The 21,374-nt window shown below is 41.1% G+C and overlaps 1 protein-coding gene and 2 long non-coding RNA genes across 6 annotated transcripts in view; 1 reads left to right on the top strand and 2 right to left on the bottom strand.

The window, feature by feature from the left end:
- The window catches only part of LOC139801650 (uncharacterized), a 45,062-nt gene extending 41,493 nt beyond the window's left edge, over positions 1–3,569 (top strand). For both annotated transcript variants that reach the window (XR_011728258.1, XR_011728256.1), the window contains one exon: positions 1,395–3,569. This is a non-coding gene — a long non-coding RNA (uncharacterized lncRNA). The remainder of the gene's footprint in view (positions 1–1,394) is intronic.
- Positions 2,597–11,146, bottom strand: LOC139801654 (uncharacterized). Its single transcript, XR_011728262.1, has 3 exons — positions 8,378–11,146; positions 7,315–7,452; positions 2,597–2,675 (listed from the first exon to the last, which is right to left on the bottom strand). It is a non-coding gene; the product is annotated as an uncharacterized lncRNA (long non-coding RNA).
- Positions 11,147–14,043: 2,897 nt separating this feature from the next.
- Positions 14,044–21,374, bottom strand: part of CFAP20DC (CFAP20 domain containing) — a 50,931-nt gene continuing 43,600 nt past the window's right edge. For all 3 annotated transcript variants that reach the window (XM_071756137.1, XM_071756139.1, XM_071756140.1), the window contains 2 exons: positions 17,085–17,176; positions 14,044–14,553 (listed from right to left, as the gene is read on the bottom strand). In XM_071756137.1, coding sequence (XP_071612238.1) covers positions 14,441–14,553; positions 17,085–17,176 — 205 coding nt within the window. In that variant the 3' untranslated portion in view covers positions 14,044–14,440. The remainder of the gene's footprint in view (positions 14,554–17,084; positions 17,177–21,374) is intronic.

A 21,374-nucleotide genomic window follows, 5' to 3' on the forward strand; every position in this document is an offset into this window, starting at 1 on the left:
TCCTTTTGCTTCACCCTTAGCAAACACTGAGGGATGGTGGGCAACCACCACCAGGTATGTGCTGCACTCATAGATGCTCTGGGGTGTTAGGCTGTGTGCCCTGTGTCTGTGGAAAAGGAAGAAGAGGAGGAGGAGTAGACAGGCTAGTTGGATCCTTGCCACAGGCCACTGGCTCCTGAGTTATTTCGGACACTTTGCTCTGAATCAGACAGTGATCCTGGCATTTTTGACATGATTTGCCCACCCTGGGCTATGGTAGTACAAAGAGAAGCGGGTCCAAGTGCAAGTGCCCTAAGCACTTCCCACTGCCAGCATCAGGTAGGGAATTATTTATTCCAGGCAGTGGCCACGGAGCAGCAGCAGCAGCAGCAGTTTTTTATTGTGCCAGTTCCTAGGACACTGAAGAAAGATTATGCATGCTTCCACCACACTAGGTTTTTATTAGATTGCAAGCAGGGGTTAAACTGATCCTTGTCAGCACAAATATAATGCCCAGGGTGATGGGAGCAACATAAATTGAGGACAAGAGGTGTCCACTTTTACTGCTGCTCTCAAGAATGCTCTGCTGCTTTACTGCATCATTCGCTTTTTAATTGGGATATTTCCCTCTGGCCAGGGAATGTCTTTCCTTTTTTGCCAATGAGGTGCAATAAATAAATGGGCTAAGACATGGCCTGTGAGGGGAGGTGAAATGGAGAGGGCAGATTACAGCTGCACCAAAGCCCTTTGAATCCTCCTCACCTTGCCACGATGGCACCGATTTTGGTACAGCTGGGGTCAGAGTGGCAAGGGGTGCACATTAGCACAAATCATGCAAGTGCTTCATCATCATATCTGTCATCTCCATTTTTTTCCAGAGTAGTGGTGTGTTAGCAGGAGGTCCTCAGTGCCTGGTCAAGGGGCTGAATTTATTCATGACTGGTTCTGATGTCTGTGCTGTTGAGCAGAAGGTAACCCTGCACACCAGAATGCCCAGCATTGCTTACTGGCTACAGCAGAGCAGGACTATGGGGGTGCATCATTGGAATGCCCCCAAACTGCCTGCTATTTGCTGTAATTAGGCAGAGTGAGCCATTACGAGCTGCCTCAGGGGGACACATTGAGCGTGTGAGCTCATAGGTGAAGATGTAGTTGGGACTGGTCACTATCTGGGTCCTTGGCTGCTCTCCCAGCCCTGCAGGCTCCCTTGCTGTGGTGATGTGGAGTATCTCAGCACACTGCCCAGTGGTCAGAGGAGGCTTTGGGGTGGTTCATTTATGCTTTTCCCAGGAAAAACTCATGCAGGCCAGGTCTGCTGTTCGTGTAGGGACTGCTGGCATCTGGAGCTGGCAGCAGGGTCAGCAAATTACAGTAAAATATATTGTAATTATTGACAGATGTATCTTTTCTTGCAGAAAACCAGAAAAGTCTTCTAGTTGCAGCTCACAGGAACAGATACAGCTCCTTGGGACTGTGGTGAGTAGCCACCTTGCTCAGAGGAGTAAAGAAGAGAGGGTAGGCAGCTAAATTGCACACTGCCAGAGTATGGTGCACCACCACCCCAGCCTGGGCCTGCAAAGCAGCCAGGAGGTAAATAAGGCAGTAATTCAGCTGCCCTGTTATTTTAATTTGCCTACAGTGGCAGCTGATTAATTAGCTATCTTCCACCTCCCCACCCCTTCTGCTCTGTGCCTGCAGCAGAAGAAAACTTCTCTGATCCAGTAACCCATTATGTGCAGACAAAATGTCTCTTTAAAAAATGCAATAGAAATTAAAACTCTCCCCTGAGAACAAAGCCAGTGGGGCTTTTTGCATCTACTGTTTTCATTTTATTCTGTAACATTTGTAAAGCAGATCACTTTTATCAAGAGAGCCTATCTTTTCTCCCAAGCTGTAATTCCTAGCCTTCTTAAAGATTTCTGCTCACAAAGGAAATAAAAGACAGAAATATGATGCTTTCTGACATTTGAACACTCTACTGAGAATCTGAATTAAAAGGAATAAACCCACAAAGTACCATTTATATAGCAATCAACCTGAAAAAGTCACCATCTGCTAGGAGTTACCACCCCGTGTAACTTTCTCTTTATTGCTAGACAGAGAATAGGAAATAACTCGGGAAACTCTTCCCCACCTGCTGGGTTTTTCTTGGTGCCATGCACACACTGAGCTGCCATGGCCAGTGTGCCACAGGGTGTCTATTGCAGCTCTCCTTTTACTCCAGCTCACTACAGAATACAAATCTGAATACAGGTGCCATTAGTAGGAGTGATCTGGGGTTGTTAAAATCAGAACATAGTGTCAGCTTTTCGAAAAGTCTAAAGGTCAAAAAAAATGACCAGAGCTGTAAGAAAGGACCTGGCTTGGATTTATATATAGAAAGCTGATTTTTCTTGCTTTCTGATCATCTACTTGCTGCCACACACCCCAGTGACATTTTCTGGCCTCTCAGAGCTCTTTCTAAATTTGCCTTGCCTGTTTTGTCATAATTGATCATATTATCAAAATCTTTGCCCTGTGCAATTTGTCTAAGACTCACCTTGTAGGTCTTTTCCTCATTTTGGTCTTACACTGCTCATGGTCTCCTAGAAAGGCTGTAAACATTTGATACATACATCTCCTTTCCAAGGTCTTGTCCTGTTGCAGAGGCTGAATCAGGGATGGCAGAAAGTCTTTGGTGCTGTGTTGTTTTGTGCCTGGTGGGGAAAAAAAAAATGTCTTTTGCCATGACCCTCAGTGACCCTGTGTGTCTGCAGCATCGTGCTGGGCTTTGGAAATGAGAGTGCCTGCAGTCCTTGTTGACTTGCTTTAAGGGTTTTAATTGCATTTAATCACAATGGTCTAATTGAAGTTTGGAGGCTATATTTGAGGGTAGCTGATAGATGAATTAGTTAAATTAATTGTGGTTTCTTGTGGACAGACATACCCTTAGATTGGCAGAAGGGCAGCCAGCAAATGCTCTGATGACAAGTATTTCCAGCCTGACCATGTCTGTGGTGCACAGACTCCTGGGGATTGATTGCTGGTGTTGCAAGACGTGAATCTAGGAGCATTTTCTGCTGGCTTTCTGTCATCATTATTACTCATATAACCTCACTTATTTCAAAATTAAGTAACTCTTTAAAAGCTGAATAGGAATCTGGTATGAAGCACATAACCACCTTGCACGGGGGCAATTGCTGAGTGCCAAAATGGTCTGTTCAAGGTCTGTTTTAAATTTTTAAGCTTCTTTTAACTAGAAGATAAACCTCAGAAAGTATCAGGGTGACATTGCCTTGAAGGACAACAAATAACATCTCTATTTTTCCCTGTAAATCAGCTGCTTTGGGATCCTGCATTACCTTTTCATTGGTAACCTGCTTTGGATTTATCAGCAGGAAAAATCGACATGCACTGAATTGTCTGTAATCTTTCCTCAGATGGGGGGAGTTGAATGAGCTGGGATTGTTTATTTGTTGATACAAAATGTAATTACATTATGGGGTTTGCATGGTGTGTTAAACTCTGCCAGTATTAAAGCGTGATGCAAGTTCTAGAACAGTGCTGGTTGCTGGAGATTTATGGAATAAAAAGTATAATTTCACACTTCACCACATTTCATTTTGAAGTTGGATGTTGATGTGCTTTTCAGTTGTTTGAGATATGTTTATTTAGCCTTTACTCATGCTTAAGACAAGTACACTGAGGGATTTGATGAGTGAGGGGCTGGAGTTCCCTTCCTCACATTCTGCAGGAGGCACGAGGTCCCATGCTGGAGCCCAGGCCCACCATCTTTTACAGTAAAAATTCAGCAATGATTCAAGCAGTATGGTCTCAGAGGGTGAAAAATCTTTGTTCGTTTTAGGAACTATTCCACATGCTACCTGGAACCACTGGCTAATTGCCTGAAAAACTCTATAAAGAAATTGTTTCATGCAGCTCCACAAGAAAAATCCAGCTTTTGCCCACATTTTCTTCCCACATCTGACAGTCACTGAGCCCCTTATGCTGCATGCACTGTATTGAGTTCCTTCCTCTTTTTAACACCTTGACATTTTTTTCTAAATAACATAATCTTTAAGACACTGTCAAACTGCTGGTGAGTAACTGGTGTCCCAGCACACTACTGGCATGTGTTGGGGTGCAGGGATGTTTGCACTGATGATGATAGTGGGGGCTGCACAAGTGTATTAACACCCAGTGTACCAGGTTCAGACCAAACCATTTCTCCAAGGCTCGGCAGCGGCTTTGTCCTCTGAGTGTCTCTGCCAGATCTGGCTTTAAAACACTCTTCCAGGAGAAACACCTGCTATTTCAAGAAAGACTGCAAGCAGTTTTTGGTGAGCTTCCAGCAGCCTCAGCCATAAAACTTGAAGATACCATTCCTGGAAGAGCCATCTCATGATGCAGGGCTGGAGGAGAGTTATAGGAAAGGGCCACCCTGTTCCTGGCTCTGTGTCTGCAGGAGGACAGCAGGTTTAGGTACCAGTGAGCAGCTCCCTGGTTCTGCAAGAGCCTTGAACATGCCTTTGTATGGCACTGTGGGGTTTGCTGCTGCTTTGAGGACATCAGTGCCACCACCCAGCCACCAACACCTCCTCTCTGGTGGTGCATGAGTAGCTGAGAAGCTGCCCCAGAGGTCCCAGGGCTCTCCTGCCTGACCCACCTGCACTTACACACATCTCACTGTATGAACATCTATATAGAAACAAAACTACAGATACTGCCTCCTGGCAGTAACTGCTGGGTCTGCCTCAGAAGAGATTTACCTGAGCAAATGCAGCACTGAGTTAAGATGAACTGGATCTGCTTTAAAATAAGATGAGCTTCTGCGAAACAGGTGCCATGGCCATGGATGAACACTGTGCCTCTGTACTCACTCATTAGGGTGTTTTGTGCCTCTTTACAGGTAATAAACAACTATTATTAACATAATTTTAATTTCATCCCCACTAATTCCCTGAACACATCAGCCTTCTCTGGTAATAGGATTCCTCCCTTGTGCCTTGTTTCATCTGATTTAATATTACTCCATGGGGTTTGTTGTGTCTTAGAAGACCTTAAAATTAGAAGGCATTGCAATGCACTGGAAAAATGTGGGGCAGACCTCTATGGGGTTTGTACACACAGCCCACTGCTGTGCTTCTGCCACAGAGATCCCTCCAAGCCAACCCACGCATAATGTGATAATGCTGCACTTCACAGCAGGGTCTTGATTTTAACTATTTAATGAGAGCTCACAACTTTTTGTCTGTAATTATATTCTTCATGCACTAATTTTGGTTTCACAGATAAACACCCATCTCAGCAATGTCTACTTTTAATATACAATTTGATTTAGGACTAAACATCCTCTGCCTGCTAAATAGGTATTTATTACAGCCCAGCCTGCCACCTCTCCTCACCACACAGTTTTCCCTCCCTATATAATAATCATTCTCTGGGGGGAAAAAGGTTATACCACATGCCTGAGGGGAGCCTGAGCACCTTAACATGGTTTACTGACCACATTAGCAATGTGGGTGAGGCATCCAAGTAAACAAGCTATAAATCAACTCATCAACTCAGTGAAATAAATCCCTTCCACCCCCACTGACTGCAGATTGCACTGACAAAATGGTGCCCTGGATGTTGCTAAGTGCTGATTTGGGACACTCAGCAGCTTTGCAGACACAGGTGCCATCAGGCTGGTTACAGCCACATCTGTCCCTGAGACACCCCTGCCACCACCCATGTCCCCAGGACCTGACCCTTCTGCGCACAGGAATGAATGTCCCCACTCCTTTGAACCATACAAGACCAAGACTTTTCCATTGAGCTCGTGGGGTGCCAGGAGGACTAAGGGACTTCCATCTACTTGCCTGCAGGCTCTTCCAGTCATCAGCCCACTGCAAACAGCATGACTTCCCCAGCTTGGTTTTCCTATGGAAGAGGTGATGGTCTGCAACACACAAACTGGTCTTTCAAGAACTTTTGGAATTTCCATGGCAATGTGGTAGCAGGTGGCAGGCACACTGCCCACAGGAGGGAACTGGCAACAGAGGTTCATCCAGAACCACTGTGGTCAATAAATCATGAATTAAGGATTTACATGATGAGAGCTGTTTAAGAGTTCTTAGAGTATGCTCAGTAATCCAATTACAAAAACATACCAATACATGTGCTTGATAAAAGACTGTAACTGCTTTAAAATATGATTATGGGCTATTGCACAAAGGAGAAACAGTAACTTCACTATTCACAGACAGTGAATGTACTTGACTTTATCATGGGTTACAGTGACTTATACAAAGCATAAAAACCAACTGTCAAAAATGCGGAAGAAAAATTCAAAGCCAAAAGCAAAGTCTTTCATTCTGAATGGTAACAGAGCTGCAAATAGAAAGGAACTGTTCAGCAAACTAAACTCTTCATTGGGAAAAAAAAATCCCACAGATAATAATTATCCATTGGCTTTGAAATAATCTCCAAATTAATAGCAATTTTCTTAGCATCACATTGTCACACATTTTTCCAAAGAACACAAATCTATCATTAAGTGTGTATCTTTTATGCTTTTTATGTTTGTGATTGGTTCAAAAGAAAACCTTGTTTCATTACAGAAAAAAAAAGATGCCTTGGAGGAATAAAAGGTTATAATTCAGTCAAGATTTCCTAATGGCACTGCATACCCACTGCAATAAAAGGAGAGCACTGAGATTGAATCAGTGCTTTAAGATTTTGTGCAAAATCCTTCACTGTTAAGGGGCCTTGCCAGTTCATATTTAGGTGTTTTATATGTATATAGTAAGTAAGATATATATATATATTTATAAGTGGTACATTTTAATCTCAGCAGTGAGTTTACAGCTGAGAGGACTGCAGAGCTGGTGGTATCAGAGGGCCAGCAAGGGAAAGCAAATTCATGAATTAGCACCATTATCCTTCTTCAAAGACACTGGAGCTGCATGTGCAGGAATGTGGAATTGTCTGTGGCTGAGGTTTGCTGGGCTCTGGGAAGTCCAGGGTGCACACGGGTGGTGGGGTCCAGGCCAGCAGAGCCTGAAGAGGGGTACAGTGTGTCCCAGGGAGCATGGCCAGGGCAGCAGCTCCCCTGGGCCACCAGCCTTGTTGGGACTGAGCAAGGCTTCCCTGCCCCAGCAATGGCAACACTGCCACAGCCCAGCATCCCCAGGATGCCTGGGGCTCAGTGTTACAACTCCAGCTATAGATTTGGCTCTAAACATCTCTTTTCCAGTTAAATAATGCATCATTAACTTGTAACAGTGGCAAAGCATTCCCATGATTACCTTCAACATGATCAGTGCACAAAGTAATACCAAACTCCATGTTTCACTCAGAGGAAAGTATAAATACCTTCTGTCTGTGTGCCTGTGGCTTGCAGGTGGCTCTGGAGGGGAAGTCTCAGCAGGAGATGGAGTGATGGATTGATGTGAGCTGACGTGCTCCTCTCGGGTGTCACAGCACCTGCCGTATGTTGGCTTTGCTTACGAGCTGGAAGTTAACAGAAGATGTCAGTAAAGAGATGTGTCCTTTGAGCACCTTACAGACCAATCAGATATTTCCTTCTATTGGCATGTGGAGATTTACAGATTGTACTAAATAAAGTGTAATGCACTGCAAGAGATCAGGGCACTGTAGAGTAATGTATCAGCAGCACAGGAGCTGCCAGGCCCTCATCTCCAGCTCTGCTGCTGCAGCAGACACCCATGGGAAGGATGAAGCTGGTTTAGTGCAGAGATGCAGGAGACTCAATGGGTTGCATGGGGCTGAGTGTAAAGACTCCCAAGCCACTGTGCACAGAGCAGAGAGAGGTGTTGGTGTAAGAGACACCCTAATGAAACACATCTCTGAATAACATCTGTCATTGCTGCTCAGGAAACAATGTCCTGGGCTTTTGCCTGGGAGCCTCACAGCAAGGCAAATGTCTGGCTGGGGTTCCTTTGGTACTGCCCCAGGACCCTTGATGCTTGGAGGGAGCCACATGGCATTGTAAGGGACCAGCAACTTGCTGGGGATGGCAGTAACTCTTCCCAAGTACTCAGGCTCTCACACAGCTCCCATCCAGCCCCACTTTCCTCTGCCCAGTAGTGTGCAGAAAAGTGTGTGCACACAGCTGGCAGGCTTCCGTTTTACCACTTCACACTTCACTGCTTTTCCTAAGCAGAAACCTGCCCTCTCAGTTCACCCTCCATGGTTCACCACTGAGTACTGCAAATTAATTGCAGCAGTGCAATAGCATCTTGGCCCTGATGGCATTAAGGAGAGGAGGAACTCTGGCATTCAGGAACTCTGACAGCACAGAGAGGAGAGGCCCCGGGGTGCAGGCCATGGGCCAGGCACAGGGCATCTCTCCCTCCTCCCAGTTTCAAGTAGGACAACAGGGATAAAAACTGAACTGGGATGGAGCAAATGGTACCTGGAAAAGTAACGCTGTACTTCTGAGAGGGCTCTCACACTGCTGTGCCATGGTCTGTTTGTCTCGGCACACAAGGCTTTTCCTCAGCACTGAGGGTGATTTTTTTATCATAGCAGTCAGTCTGATCCTGGCTCCAGAGGACATGGGGATGTTTTGGGTAGAGACACCTGGGCCACAGAGGGGCCACAGAGTTGTCCAGGCTGTGGGTCTACACCAGGACTGTGGATGTTCCTGCATGCATGGAGGCTCTCTAGTTACTCAAAAAAGGAAAAATGAGGACAGCCAAAAACTGGATCACCTCGTATCCTTTTGAACATCGAGTGGCTCACCCAAGAATTAACACTACTTTGGAACTGGCTGAAAAGCAACTTGCTTTTTTTTTTTTCCTTGGGAAAACAGCAGATTTTTTAAACTCAGATTTCACGTTGATTCATAGGAAATGCCATACAGGTATCTGCCAGGCCCTCCAGCCAGAATCCATCTTACTGAAGTTGGAATGACAAAATGAAGTGCCACCCAGCTGTGTCTTCAGCACAACAAGCTGACTGACACAACAGGATCCTTCCTTGGGGACTCTCTCAAGCACCAGTGAGGCAACAACAACCTAATGTACAGGAAACTTGCATGGGATGTTTCCTGAGCTTTATGAATTCATTAGAAAATTACTCAGTGCAATAATAAATGCACCCAGGGCTTTGATATTTTGCACATCAGGTGGTAAAACAGTAGCTGTGAATAGATTGCCTGGATGAAGACTTTTGCCTTGAGCACTGCAGTAGCAGATGGCCTAATAAATATGCAGCGCTCTAAAACGCCGTTTGTAATTTGTGTGACCTGAGGTTTTTTTGGTCTCCCACGCAGCTAAAATGCACAATCATCCAATAATAAACTTCTTAATAGATAAAAACCCTAAGTGCTGTAATGTAAACATCATTTGAAGCACACTAGCACTATCATTGTAGTAGGAGCTGTGCTAGAAGTCTATCTGGTTTTCTGTATAAAGTGTTTTACTGCTCACATGGTGAGCACAGAGGACACACTATGGACATAGCCTCCATCTCCTCTCTGGCAGTGGTTGGGCAGAATATCTGTGAGGAGAAAGATGAGGATACACTGTTAGTCCCCAGGAGCACTCCAGCCACACTGCAAGAGTAAAATTGCTTTTTATGTAGTGGCTCTTGGTAGAATTTTTCATCTGTTGTTTCACAACCACATACCTTTAAACCTGTCCGCTCTTCACAACTCTTGGCAAAAGACCATGGTAACAAAGGAAAAAGCCTGAGATCTGCTGAAGGGGCCACAGCTGCAGGGATGGATCTGGCTTCAGGAAATATTCAGCCCTTCTGCAGACATGCTGGATGGCTGTGCCTGATGTGGGGGAGCTCACACCAGCTGTTCAGGTGTCAACATCTTCTCTTCCCTTCCAGCCATGAGGATACTTCCGACCAGAGAGGCTTAAGGCACCAGAACAAGGGCTACGTGAGCAGAGGGACATATTTGGGCCACATTTTGACAAAATTAGAAAAATAACCTTTACCACAAGCAGCACTTTGGTACCCTTAGAGCAAAAAAAGAGGAGGAACTGCTGGGGAGCAGTGCTCAGCTGGGGAACCTGGTGTATACATTGGCCTTGAACTCACCTCTAAAATGTCTTTCAGCTCTCCAGCATCCCCATCCTGAAACCACTCTCATCTGCTATGCAGACAGGATGGAACACACTTGGAAAGGGATTAAAGCTTTACAAGGCTGTTAATTCACTTCTGATTTACCACAGGAACCTTTATAATAATTCTTACCATGCAGTTTGTTGTCCACAGATTATTTTTCCCCTTGAAAAGCATCAAGCTTGGCAACAGAAGTGCTTTCAGAGTGGCATGATAAGAGCAAAATGCTGCTCAGGTCTTCACATTGTGGGCTGCTGTGTGTGACCCCTGGGGAGCCCATGGCTGTTTCTGGTGTTTCATCCAGGGTGTTCACATTCACACTGGTTCTAACACCTGCAGCATGATCTTAAACATCAGAGTTAGACCTGCCTGTGCAGCTGCTAACAAGCAAGTTAAACACTGAGTAAGAAGAAATGACAAGTATTGTTGTTGCACTTACATACTCCCACGGGTATCATAAAGCCAAGCTTCCAGTTTATCAGGGAACTGAATTTAAATAGTTTTTTTTCAAGGTGCCAAAAAAGGTGGCAGATAAGGATGCCAAGTTACTATAGTAACCACAAGAAAAGTGGTGGTTATCAGCAATAGTGCATAGAAAAATAGACTGGATTGCCTTTTCATTTTCCATGTAGCCCACTTCTTAAAAAAATAAGCCTTTAAAATAGAAAAATACCATGGAAAAATAACTTGAATATGAAATTCATTATGCAAAAATATTGTAAAGGGTTTTTCAGCCTGTGTAGGCTTGCCATTTGACCCAAAGTTTAGAGGATATGCCTCTAACCAGGATGTTTTAGGACTAAAGGGGAAGTGAATAATAAGCACAACTTTTCAAGTTTTCTTACCTAGTAACCACGGCAGCAGAGAGGAAAAATCAATATTGATGTCCTGCTGTAAACTCCTTAGGAAAGAGTGTGCTCTTTGTTGGGTACAATGAGGTTCACAGGTACACAGAGCACTTGGGTACAAGTGACAGCACTGCAAGATCAAAGATTACAAAGTCCTAGCAGCTGCTGGGAGGAGATCATGCTGGTACTCACATGTACCAGGCTGTCTGTGAGCTGCAACTCAATGCTGCAGCAGCCCACAGAGAGCTAAAAGCTGAAACTTGGTTATTTGGTTGGAGAAAAAACTGGGCAGTCAGACCAAAGGCAAAAAGAATGAGAGAAATGGGGAGAATCATGCCAGTGGCACAGCCCTGGGCCATGACCATGTTTTAGATTTCTTCTTCCTCCTGTACTACCTGAGAGCTGGCTGATGTGTTTTTTTAGCACCTGGAAGGAAAGCAGAGATGTCTGTCACATCACATATGCATAAGGAACATAGAAAGGCCTGAGAGACCAATTGATTTACTTGTGATCTGCTGACTCCAGCAGCTCTACCAAGCTAACTTCAATTCCTCTATTTTCAATACACATCAAAGAAACACTAGTAAAGCCTTACTAAGATATACTGCTTTTCAAAATTCCAGTTCCCCAAAATCATAACTGATGCTGGGTCTGTCATTAACCTGAAACTTTATCCCCAGATTCGGGGAGGTCTTTTTACCTGTTGGAAAGCATGCACCAGTGAGAACTATGTGATTCTTGTGGACTCAAACATTGCACGTGACTGCAAGGAGTAAACCTCTGTGTTTTTCATCACCTGCCATAATTGCTGGCTTTGACAAATTGGCTAAACAAAAAGCATGCTGCCAGCCAGCAGTGCTTGAGCTCTCGGTTCAGAGGATGATGATTAAGAAAAACATTGTGAGCAAAACTTCCAGCCCTTGTAACTAAACCTTTTGAGCCTCTCAGCTTACAGGTGTTGTTCACAGCATTAGGGCAATCAATCCCCATGGATGTTGAAGGCATGAAGCTGCTAGCTAGAACACAAAGGGCAAGAATCCCAAACTGCTGATTTTGAAAAGCTGTACTTGCCTATAAAATGTTGCTGGGCTAATGACAGGAAAACAAGAGTGTATCCAGTCTTCCCTATGAATCTGACTGGAACAACAGCCTCATCCTGTACCTAGTGTCACCACTCACCTGCCTCTTTATTCATTAAAGGTGAGGACGAGCATGGAGTCCCCAAGGACTCCTTTTTGCTCCTTTTTTTCCAAGCTTTGGATGTCCACTGTTACACTTTTGTGTAAGACATTAGAGATTGCCTGCCATGCAGCCAGGACGGGCAGCCACTGGCAGACAATCCCATGGACCTTTGTAGACTTTTACCTTGTAAACAGCACACACCAGTTCGCAGCCAGGATTTGGTGGTTTGTTTTTTTTTTTTTTTCCCCTACAAAGTGAGCTGTTATCTCAGTAGTATCAGTGACTCAGTCTGGATTCACAGTGCTGCCCTAGACATCCAGCCTCTCCTGAGAGACATGAGGCTATGAAAGGAACATGAAACACCTTTTAAATAGCCCCTGCTATTTGATACAGGAAGCATGGTCCCGGTTGCTAAATGACACTAAAAAGGAAGTGTTTAGATATGCACAATCATGTACAAGCTAGAATCTTGATTCTGTATTTCTGAAGGTCAAAATTATGATTTAATTGAACTTTTAAACTGATTATGGCATTAGCAAGAGGTACAAATCTTTCCGGGAGAAACAGGTTAAGGTAGGGTAAGTAAATTATCTCAACACTGTCTTCCTGTGGATTCCAGTGGTACTCTTACTTAAATCAATTTGTGATGATATGTTTGTACCTGCCACAGAAGCCAAATACACAATCTGATCTTATGCCAAGTCACTATTAACAACTACGTTTTCAATTGATTCTGGGATGTTCATTAACTGGAATCCATAATTACATATAATTTACAGACATATCATTTTAAATCACTTGCCAGTGAGCTTACTAAGCTTACTTTATGACATTCAAATACATTATTTTAAAAAATTCACTGAGTAATCAGCTTGCAAATAATTACAGTGGAATAGCAAGGGTTCTAATCTAGTAGAAAGTTAAAACAAGAATCACCAGAAATTCCTATAGATCACTTTTGCCATGCGAGTTGACATCCCCTCCAACTGTCTCAAGAAAACTGTTTTGTACTGAACTGGTGGACTTCAAAGCTATACTACTAACTCAACTCCATTACAACACAACTCTTTAGACCTCTTGTTTCATGGGCAACCCCTCCAAAATATCTTTTCTTCAATACCAGGCAGCTGATTTTTTTAGTGATTTATATACACCCTTTGAGCAAGCATCCTGGTTTTTGGGGATCCAGGAGGGCAGCACTGCAGAACAGAGGGCTGGTGGTACTGGGCACTGCTTGGAGCCAAACAACAGCCATGGCAATGCAGAACCATCAAGACCAAGGGATCAGATGGTTTTTAGAGCAGACAGAGCTTGACATGTCTCCATGCACAGTATTTTATGGATTTTATATAATGGTTTCATTTTCAAAGACAATGTATGGTCTGGTTTAGATCTACAGTCTTTCTCCACAGCCAATAGGCATACTTTACATACCAGAGGAGAAAAAAAATTGCAGTGATGCAGCCAATTTAAAACTCTAAGTTGGAACTTCAGGACCTGCACTGGAAAGTGTGCTGAAACCCAGCACATATGGGCTAAATAAATTATATTCTTCTATTTCAAAGCATGACAGAAAAACAAATACAAACATGTACGACCTGAAACTCTGAGCTCAGCTTCCTCTGTGAATCATATACATACATTCTTGCCTTCCATGAAGAAAGGCTCCAATTTTTGAGTGCTCTTACTCTTACTCTTCAGTCCTATGTTAAATTACATTAGTAAAGTAGCCAGCAGCTGGTACTCTTGGAGCCTGCCCTGTTTACCCCATTGTGGTCTAGACTTATGAATTGCCCATGCACACACATTGAAGTGCACAGCACTGTGCCACTCTGCAGCTCTGACATCATCCCATTACTGGAGTATGCAAAAGGAGGTAATTTCTTCAAGATGAGAAAGTACTGCTGTATCTGATGACTAAAAGGAGAAAGTAAGCTTATGAAATAGAGGACTTTGAACAACACACTGTATATCAGAGTACAAAGAACTTTATAGCTCAGAACCAATTAAAAATACACAATAAACAAGCACAGACAGTTTTTGAGTAAAACCTTGCTTACAGATAAACACGACAAAACCCTCTTGACTTTACTTCAATTGTTTCCACAAAGAACTTCTGAATATTGAAATTAAATTAGACTAACAAACAAATGCCTAAGTCACAAGGAACTTCATGTTACAGGATTCTCCACTGCATTACAACTTAATACAAAACTGTAAAAATAACACACTATTTACAAAATATGTTCACTTGTTTGAAAAACTACTGGCTAAGTGAAGTTTAAGTTACATGATAAATTATACAGTTCAGTCACACTTCAGTAAATGATAAACCTGCTCTGCATACAAAATATTCTCTCATGATTGGACTATGCCAGCTCATAGTACTTCCCAGAATTTGGGTCAAAGTAACAGTTCAGACACGGATCATACAAAAGAGTCAAAAATTCCTCATCTTCTTCAGCACTGAGGTCATCTTCACCTGTGTCAAGTGGGAAAAGTAAGAATAAATCACTCTTACTCACTTAGACTTTACTGATAGTGGATCAAAGTATCCTTAAGTGATACTATTCTCAATGAACTTCATAAACAATACTTCTTTAGTATGAAGCAAGACAGTCAGTGACTAATTAAGGCTTTTAATAATGAAAGGATATCCAACATGTTACCTAAATGTCCACTATAGGAAAATCCATACAAAAGAGCTTTCGAGATCAGAGAGGAAATAAGATTCTTTCAGACAATAAAAAATTTAACTCTAAATCATCCAAAGTGATGCATCCAAAACGCAAGAATGTTTTCAGGGAACACAGATGAATCCTCAGCCTATAGTGATAATGCCATATAGGCTTTTATTACAGATGCCTTATATACTGTACTTGTTTTCTAAACCTGTTGTTCACATAAACTAAACCTAAGTTATATGATAGGAAATATTTCACAGTTGAACACAACTGTATCTTGAATTTCATCATAAGTGTTGATCTCATTCTCAGGCTACTAATATGAATGGAAGGTTTTGAATTCCCTAACACTTCATAACAAGTAGTGGTTACACTAACAGCAGCAGTTTCACAATGCTCAGAATCTTTTTAAAGCCAGGATCACAGAAGGATATATAGGTTACATTATCTGGAGAGCAGAAAGTAGGTTTGCTCATCTGAGGCACGCAGAAGCAGCGTGCATTGGGGAGGAGATTTCATTTTTGTTTCCTCAGTAGCATTAACAAATGCCACCAGCAGGAAACTGGTTCTTACTGTAACCATAGGTAAAAAGGTGAAGCTAAACTGTCGGCCTCCTTGCTGGGGATACTTCATCAGACCTCATAAGCTAAGTGAGACACATTTTGTTTGGATAGCCTGGGAAATGTGCAGAAAGCAGGTGTAAAGCTGGATGCATTTTTCTACATTTCCAATGAAAGCAAACAAGGAAATAGCATTTGTGCCTCATTCCCTCACATAGCCTTACATTTTCACCTGAAACCATGTTTTTATTTCCACTCATCTCTTCCTTTTATTGTTTTGCTTTTCCCTGAATATACTTCTCTTCAAAATCACTCTCTTCTCTAAGCTTGAATCTCCTTCCCTTCCTGCCTCAGAACTTGCCTCTCATTATACTCTCTGGGTTGATTCAGGAATAATACTTCAGACTCATCAGGATATACCTCTTTCCCTTATGCACTGAATTCATAAAAATCAGAATTACATTGCATCCAGGACTATCTGGGTTTGTACTGTCATAGCAGTAATGCCCTGCATAAATTTTCATGTTCCATGAAAATAACTTAGTTTTCTAGATGTATCTTGTTTTTAAAGTTAGGCTTCTTTCTTTTAGTATCTCACAATATCATTTTGGGCCATTTTGACATGTTGCAGTATATTTGCAGTGGCACCATAGAGTATTCAGTTTTGAACAGATTTAAAGGATATATGAAAATTTCACTTCCACTCTTCTGCTTCCCAAGCAGAAGCATTAATTAAGAGATATTCTTCAACAAGACTTAGCTAATGTGTAAAGACTGTGCTAGAAGGCATCTTTTACTTTTAAATGGGATGCTGTGTGCAGCCTGACCATATGTAGGAATGAAGTGTCCATGGCCAAATTAACAGATAAAGAAGTCAATTTCAAATATTTCCACAGTGTTTCAGAATTAAGCAACTTTTATAAATACACTAATGCTATAATATCTATTTTTTCTTTAAGGATACTTTTAGATAAAAAAATAAAGGACCTTCAAATAAAGGTCCTTTCAAATACAAATATTAATCTGTGAAAACATTGCCTATTTGAGGACCATAATTTACTTTAGATAGTAAATCACCGAGATATCTTCATCCCTTGGGCAGCCTGAACACAGGTCAGATTTATGAGATTTCTCATTGAATTCCCTAGACTTGAATGTAGGTATCTACCTGTTTCCTAAGACAACCGAGGAAAAAAAAAGGTATTTAAAGAAAACAAGGCATTTGTTTTGTTCCATTATTGTTGATTTTCCAGTTTCAGCTAAGTTCTTCACCATTCTCTAAGCAAACATCATTAATAAAAAAACAACCTGTAACACTTACAAGTACAGACAGCAGCCTTTTCCCAGGAAATCATGCTTAGATTTCATTTAAGGCTATACCTGAAATTTTTCTTCATAAGAAAGTTATCATTTATGTAAGTGTAGTTGTGTTTCTGAATAAGAATATTTTATCTTTGAATTCTTTCATAGGTTTGTCATCTCCACTGGCATAAATTCCTTATTTTAAAGGAATCAGATGCATTTTTACAAGCTAATCCGTATCAACCAAAAACATTAGGAAACTGCAACTGCACAAGTTAGTTTTCTATCAGAGGCAAATAACACTGCATGGAAAACTGTGCAAGCTTGAGCTGAGAATAATAAATAAAACAATTTGGAACCATAATGTAGCAGTATAGAAAACTCAAAAAGGCAGCACTGGCACTATAGAAAACATTTAGAAATGTCTTTCTACCCAGGTCCTTTTAATTGTGTTCTAAAATTCCTACCTGGAATACTCTGATTTGCTGAAGATTCAGTGTGCTCTTCCAGTTGTTTGCTTCCAGGAATGATGGGGGGACTGAAAACGTTCAACCAGTCCCTGAAAAACACAAGGCAAAATATCACTCATAAAAGCACTGTTTGCATTTCTATTTGTTCTAACTTTCTGATTCTTAAAAAAAAAAAAAAAAAAAAAATCAAAGAAAATTGCAGATTGTCAAGAGTGATGAAATAGAATCAAGCTGGATTTTATTATCACAAAGATAAACTTTACAGTTAATGCAATTCTTAAATGTTAACCCTTCCTTCCTCTCTTAGCCTTTTCACCTGTTCTATTCACACTAAAAATCCATGCTTTAAGTCAGGTTTGCGGGGCAGATTTCAGCTGGTTATTTCTCTCAGCAAAAGGTGTTCATGAAGTGTGCTCTAGAAGCCAGAGAGCTGTGCTCTGAAAGCCTACAGGATTTAGGAGTCCTTTTCTGAGGAATAAAGACTTGGCATGAACAGCCTGGGTATGAGGAGAGTCTGGGGGATTCAGTTTGATTAAAACCCCTTACCCTCTCTAAGGGAAAAGGTTTAAAGACAATCACAGGAGATGTGTTTGCTTACCATGAACATGGAACTGCTTGGAGCCCCTGTACCAGGGTGACACAACCACAGCCTGGATGGTTGGTGAGTTAGAGCTGAGCTTGACATGAAATGGGTGGCACCAACAGTGTGATACCATCTCAGTGCTCATGAGCTGTGGGACAGCTGGTTTGTATTAAATAATTTAATCTTTCCAGTTTAACATTTTTTCAATGAAAGTATCCAATTAGCAATTAGAGCTAAGACTAATATACTAACAGTTTTCTGGTGTTTTTATGAAGGAAACATTGGATTGAATCAGAAGCTTATTATTGATAGAATGGTTGATAATGAAAAAAAGTTTGTTAGGTAAGTGTGTCATAAATAATTGCAACAATTTTTATTGCTATAAAGTGCTATATGTTATAAATAAAAAAAATAGTTACTGAGCTTAGATCACTTCCACTACTGGCAAGACTGCATCTTCTCCTCACAGCTGTCACATACCCATGTTGCTTCCTCAAAAAAAGCAGCTTTGATGGGATCTTTATGATAGAGGAGGGAGAACAGACTTTCTTAATCCATTCAATTTAATGGGCAATTTGTGCCTCTCCTGAGCACTACTTTGTGATGGTTTTTAAAGATTATTTTCACAATATCATGCATTCATTCAAAGTTCAATGTTCTTTTCACATACACAACTTTATGATACACTATCTCTGATAGTTGCAGCTCAAGGAAAGGAAAACAGAACAGTAATTTTTACTGTGATTGCTTTTTACTGCAAACTGAACTGCACACGTTCACTGAAAAAGTGTGTAGAAAGCAAAAGAATCAGAGGTTCATTATATTATCACTAAGAGAAAGACAGCCCTGGAAGGACACATCTAAGTCACAAAGTTAAGACATTCCTTGTGCAGGTGGCCATATCTTATAATTCTTTTTGTATATGGAATTAATCTTTATACAGTGTGCAGAGCTGATGTTTCCTTAAGTTCCTCTGTATCCTCTTCACCACAGAAGAGCTGTAACACATTAAAGTTTTCATTGAACCATTGACCAGACTAAGTAATTGCAAGTTAACACTGACCACAAAATTCAAGTGACCTCTGTAAATCCTCTCATTTTGATAGAACCAGATCCATTTTTTTGACTAACCTATTTTGTTGCAAGGTAAATGGAATGGAAGGGAAAAGAAGTCTTTAAGTTCCTTTATGTTCTTCATGCACCAGTGGGAATAGTGCAACTCTACTGAGTAAATTACACTTGGCTTGGGTTGATTCAACTTATGTCTGGTCATGGCTGTTTCAGCAGCTGGCACAAAAACATTATCCATGCAAACTTGTGCTAGACTCTGGGCAGATTAGCCAGAGCTGTAGACTTAACTTCATCACCCATGGCTTCCTCTAGAAGAGATGAAATTTTCCAAAGCTTGACAGATATCTTTATGTTGCCAGATTGTAATAGTCTCAACTCAATTGTCCAACACCAAGTAAACTGGTAATGTACTTCTACTTTCTGAAAAGCCTCGATGATCCCATGTAAGATTTCCTTCTGACAGAGAAATCTGGCAAGGCTCAGTCATGTGTTACAATTGCTAAAGTATGCCAATTGCTTTTTTTTCTTGGTTAGTTTTTCTGCTACTTTTGGACTCGTTATTGATTCCACATCTCTTCCTGTTGGCATGTACACATTATCTGGGGTGAATCAGGGGACAATCACCTATCTGTTTGCAGTCAAAATGGAAAAAACTAATTTTCTGCCTCAGGAAACAGAACTGCTGGTGTAGAAAACCAGCAAGTAGTATAGCAGATTTATAAGAAAGTTACTGAATTTTCCATCATTTCAATATGTAAAAAACATACTTCAAAAATTTTTAATACCATCTTATTACTTTCACTTATGTGGCCAACTTCACAACCAGTCCTTCTAATCTTCTGCTGTTCAGCTAATGCCAGTGAGAACTGGTACAACTAATGCACACAGCAATATGCTTGCCTACACAGCTCATTGTCAGCACTCTGTCATTTCTCACCATATTTGCATTCCCTGAATACAGCCAAAGACTCCTTGTTTATACCAAAGCTTCAAAAGTTTTCAGGATTAACAGTAAGATGCATGCTGTGAGATCCAGTGGCATAGTTGAATGTATTTTCTATTTCTGCCAGTCCCAGAATCAGCCAATGTGAGCTGAACATCTGACCATGCTCCTAGAATGTGGTCAGAGAGCATGAGGCATTACAGTACTTACCTGATGCTCTACAATGGCACTGAAATCCAATGTCACCAAAGGCAATCTCTTAGAGAAACAGCAGAAATTTTAGAGAATATAAGGAAGAACTATTAGTGCTAATCTGCATCTCTGCTTCCTGAGATACCACTGCTTCTAAACTTACTACAGCTTTTTAAAAAGACAGCCATATTTTTGATCCAGAGAAGGACTAGAGTATTTTTGCTAGGAAGACTGCTGAAGCTAAAGTAGTGCAAGAAGAAAAGAAAAATTGCTTGCTTCTAAAGAGAATTATCCCAGTCAGACCAACCAATTTAGTGAGAAAAGAAGCCTCAGAGTACATGCAGTTCTACAGACATGGCACAAACCAGAAGAGTTTAAAGATATATGGTTTTAATCTAGAATGGGTATCAGAGAATTTCTAAAGAAAATAATTGGTACATGAAAAGCAGAGAGGATGGTAGCAAGTAGGAAAAAGAGATAATAAGGCTATTACCTTCAGTGAAAAAGCATGAGACAATCTATTTAGAGAAAATTGAGGGAGAGGTAATTGAATCATTAAATGAGCATTTCTGTTAAATAAATAAGTTCTTATTACTAAAGAAATGTATGAATTTTAGTTTCAAGTCTCATCTCTGGAGGGCTTGCCTGAAAGATGAAGTCTCAGAAACTGGAGTTGGGATAATGTGTGAGTAGTTGGATCCTTTTGCCCTTGTCTTGCATTTATCTGAGTTAATTCTCATGTAAAGGACTTGTTCAGTATCATCTTTATATTTCTAAGACCTAGGGATTTTGATGGTTCTAAAGGGAGGCAAAGGAATGTTTATTTATGATAGCAGCAACAGAGATGTCTTGGTAAGTTTAATGTTTTCCTATTAAGATTTGGGTAATTTTGCCTCAATGACCAAGAAAATAAATGGTTTTGCTATTCAACCCCCAGCCCCAAGACAAAAAAATCAAACCAACACAATATTAGGGATTCATTGTTGACTTAATATTACTTCAAAGGTTGAAATATTTTCCACAATATATATGAAAAACAATTTTATTACTTCCATATGTTTAATTCAACTTTTCCTAAAATCTTAAAAAAATATTAGAAAAATCTCGTGTGCTGAAACTGTCTTGGTCAAATTGCAGTGGAGTAAATACTGGCAGCTGATTGATGAAGCTCTGAAAAGTGGCATTAGAGTGGTGATTCTGTTAAACATCTGATGGATGCTGTAATCTAATAGATGCTGTAGTCTAATACTCAAGACAAACTTTTCCACAATGAAGTGTGCAGTTATTTTTAGGAAGGAACTAAAGGGTGTGTGTGTGTGTGCGTGAGGAAGCAGATGTGTTAATAATAATAATAAAAAAAAATCCTGAAAAGTTTGTAGACATTGCATAAAAGTAGAGCCCAGCATGGAGACAACAATATAACAATATTCTGAGAAAAGCAGACTGTGGCCAGTGTTCCTATTTATTGGTTTTTATTCTGACTGATGAAGAATATTTG

Source organism: Heliangelus exortis, chromosome 12 (genome assembly GCF_036169615.1).
Source record: "Heliangelus exortis chromosome 12, bHelExo1.hap1, whole genome shotgun sequence".
In the NCBI taxonomy this organism is placed as follows: Eukaryota; Metazoa; Chordata; class Aves; order Apodiformes; family Trochilidae; genus Heliangelus; species Heliangelus exortis.